The sequence below is a fragment of the Trichechus manatus genome, unplaced genomic scaffold, assembly GCF_000243295.1.
Source record: "Trichechus manatus latirostris isolate Lorelei unplaced genomic scaffold, TriManLat1.0 scaffold00029, whole genome shotgun sequence".
NCBI classification, from domain to species: Eukaryota; Metazoa; Chordata; class Mammalia; order Sirenia; family Trichechidae; genus Trichechus; species Trichechus manatus.
This window is the reverse complement of record NW_004443965.1, coordinates 9,811,609-9,814,008: the sequence shown is the minus strand read 5'-3', so window position 1 is coordinate 9,814,008 and position 2,400 is coordinate 9,811,609. Positions and strand designations below refer to the sequence as shown.

General features: G+C 39.4%; 1 protein-coding gene across 1 annotated transcript in view; it reads left to right on the top strand.

The window, feature by feature from the left end:
- Window positions 1-468: 468 nt before the first annotated feature.
- Window positions 469-2,400, top strand: part of ARHGEF28 (Rho guanine nucleotide exchange factor 28) — a 138,408-nt gene continuing 136,476 nt past the window's right edge. Inside the window, exon 1 of the mRNA XM_004374500.2 lies at window positions 469-840. Within this exon, the coding sequence (XP_004374557.1) occupies window positions 756-840 (85 nt within the window). The 5' untranslated portion in view covers window positions 469-755. The remainder of the gene's footprint in view (window positions 841-2,400) is intronic.

The following is a 2,400-nucleotide window of genomic DNA, read 5'->3' as shown; positions in this document are numbered from 1 at the left end:
GATGACTGCAGAAATCTAATGAGTTGAATATAATTTTGTATAAGAGTTAAAGCTCCCACCACTCTAGGGTTAAAAAGATGCGGAGACTGATGGATTGTTAAATAAATTACCAGAGCTGTTTTGGCTCTTAGATCCGAAAAGCTGCCCAAATTGTCAATGGCATGAAAGAACAGATTGCTTTGGAAAGAGCCCTACCCTGAGGATGATGGCCTTTATTTGCCAGTGTATCACGCTTTCTGCCTGTCCACACACATAAACCTCAACCTTTATCTAATACTGCACAGGATGGCTTTTCTGGGAAATGATACTCCAGCTCCAGAGCAAAACAAGCGCCTGCATTTGGAGGCTTTTCTCGAATCACAGGCGGCTTTTCTTTCAATTCCCAGTTACCTTCCTTCTTCATTTCCGTTTCCAGCAACAAGGAGAGGGGAGTTAATGATTCATTTGCTCCCAATGACCTTTTGAATAACTGGACTGTGATGTATCAGCCCGATGCTTAGCACCCTCTCTCTCCTTCTACTTCCCTAGTTTGGCTTTAATATTTACAGCCTCCTTCTCCAGCTACATGCCTGAACGCCTGAAGGAAGCAAAACATTTATTGCCTCTCCCTCCCTGGTGTTCGCGGTGTTCTCGAGTTATTTCATCCAGCCTCATTCCTTTTACATCACACGGGGAGATTTGCCTCCTGGCTGGGACGCCTGGACTTCTTCCTGAGTGGCTGCTGTTTCATCTGTTGATTTCACCAAAACACAAACATGGATTCTGACTCGGACTCACCTTTTAACTACTCCTGGCCTTCCTTTCCCAAAGTGAAGATTCGACGAAGGGCCTCGAAACAAGGTAGATCACAGTACCTTTCTTTCCCGCAGAGGAGACAAGCCAGACATCTTCGTATTCTTACCTTTCTTTTCCTTGTTTCTTTGCCACTGTTGTCTGATGAAGTACATGCTTATGCATGTCTTTATAAAACTCTCTATACTTTGTGTATAGACTTCAGAGGTGAACCTACTCATTCACTTTATTTTCCTTTCACTTTGAATCTAACTTTGTGTTATATTATGCACACGCAAGTCTCTTAAAAAATGGAAGTTTAGTATAAGGTAAATGTTTTGAGTTCACTTAATCAGAGTTACCTTGGAGTTTCCTTGACAATAAAGAGTCTTGTTGATTTAAACCTGTCCAGTGTGTGTGGGATTTGCAGGGCAGTACCCATGGATTCAATACCTAGTTTCTGCTTCTTTTTTGTTTTAGTTTTCAAGTATGGCTTAATTTTTAAAAAATGTTTTGTATCTAATTGTTGTTTCTGTTTTATACTATTTTACTGATTTTATAGGTGTTATAAGGAACAGATTTAAAAAAAAAATATTTTCACAAGAAAGGCTGTATATCTCCAGGGGATACAATCATATATTAGAAAAGTTTATTAACAGTAATTATCATGTGTAAAGGGTCAACAAAAAAGAGGAAGAGCCTCAAAGAGATGGATTGACACAATGGCTGCAACAATGGGCTCAAACATAGCAACGATTGTGAGGATGGCAGTGCTTCTTTCTGTTGTACAGAGGGTAGCTATGAGTTGGAATCGACTCAATGGCACCTAACAACAACAACAATTACTATGTATGCAAAATCCTTCACTGGGAAAGAAAGAAGAACCGTTTAGCTACAACGCCCTGGTGGCACAGTGGTTAAGAGCTACGGTGAGCTACAGCTGCTAACCAAAAGGTCAGCAGTTTGAATTCACCAACTGCCTCTTGGAAACCCTATGAGGCAGTTCTACTTTGTCCTATAGGGTCACTATGAGTCGGAATCGACTTGATATTAACAGATTTGTTTGTTTTTTTTTAAATTAATCATGGAGTGCATTTACATCACTTATTTCCCCTTACGTGTACTCCACTCTTGTAGTGCAGGCCTTGGAAACCAAGGAGCAAGTTAGTCTTATGAGTGCAGCTGAGGTGCCTCGAGTAATAGAGCTGCATCATTCACAGTGAGGCTTAGCAGGTGGTGACTGTTGTCTTCTGAGGTTTTTTTTTACAGTATGATTTGTTTTTATTTTTTTTCTTCTTGGTTGTAATTTTTTTTTTTTTAATTGTACTTCAGGTGAAGGTTTACAGAACAAATAGTTTCTCATTAAACAGGCAGTACACATATTGTTTTATGACCTTGGTTAACAACCCTACGACATGGCACCTCTCTCCCTTCTTGACCTTTTTTTTTTTGGTGAAAATGTACATAGCCAAAGATACACCATTTCAAAAATTTCTGCATGCACAGTTCAGTGACATCAATTATGTTCTTCCAGTTGTGCTACTATTCTCACTTTAGATGAAGGTTTACAGAACAAAATAGTTTCTCATTAAACAGTTAGTACACATGTTGCCCTATGACAATGGTTAA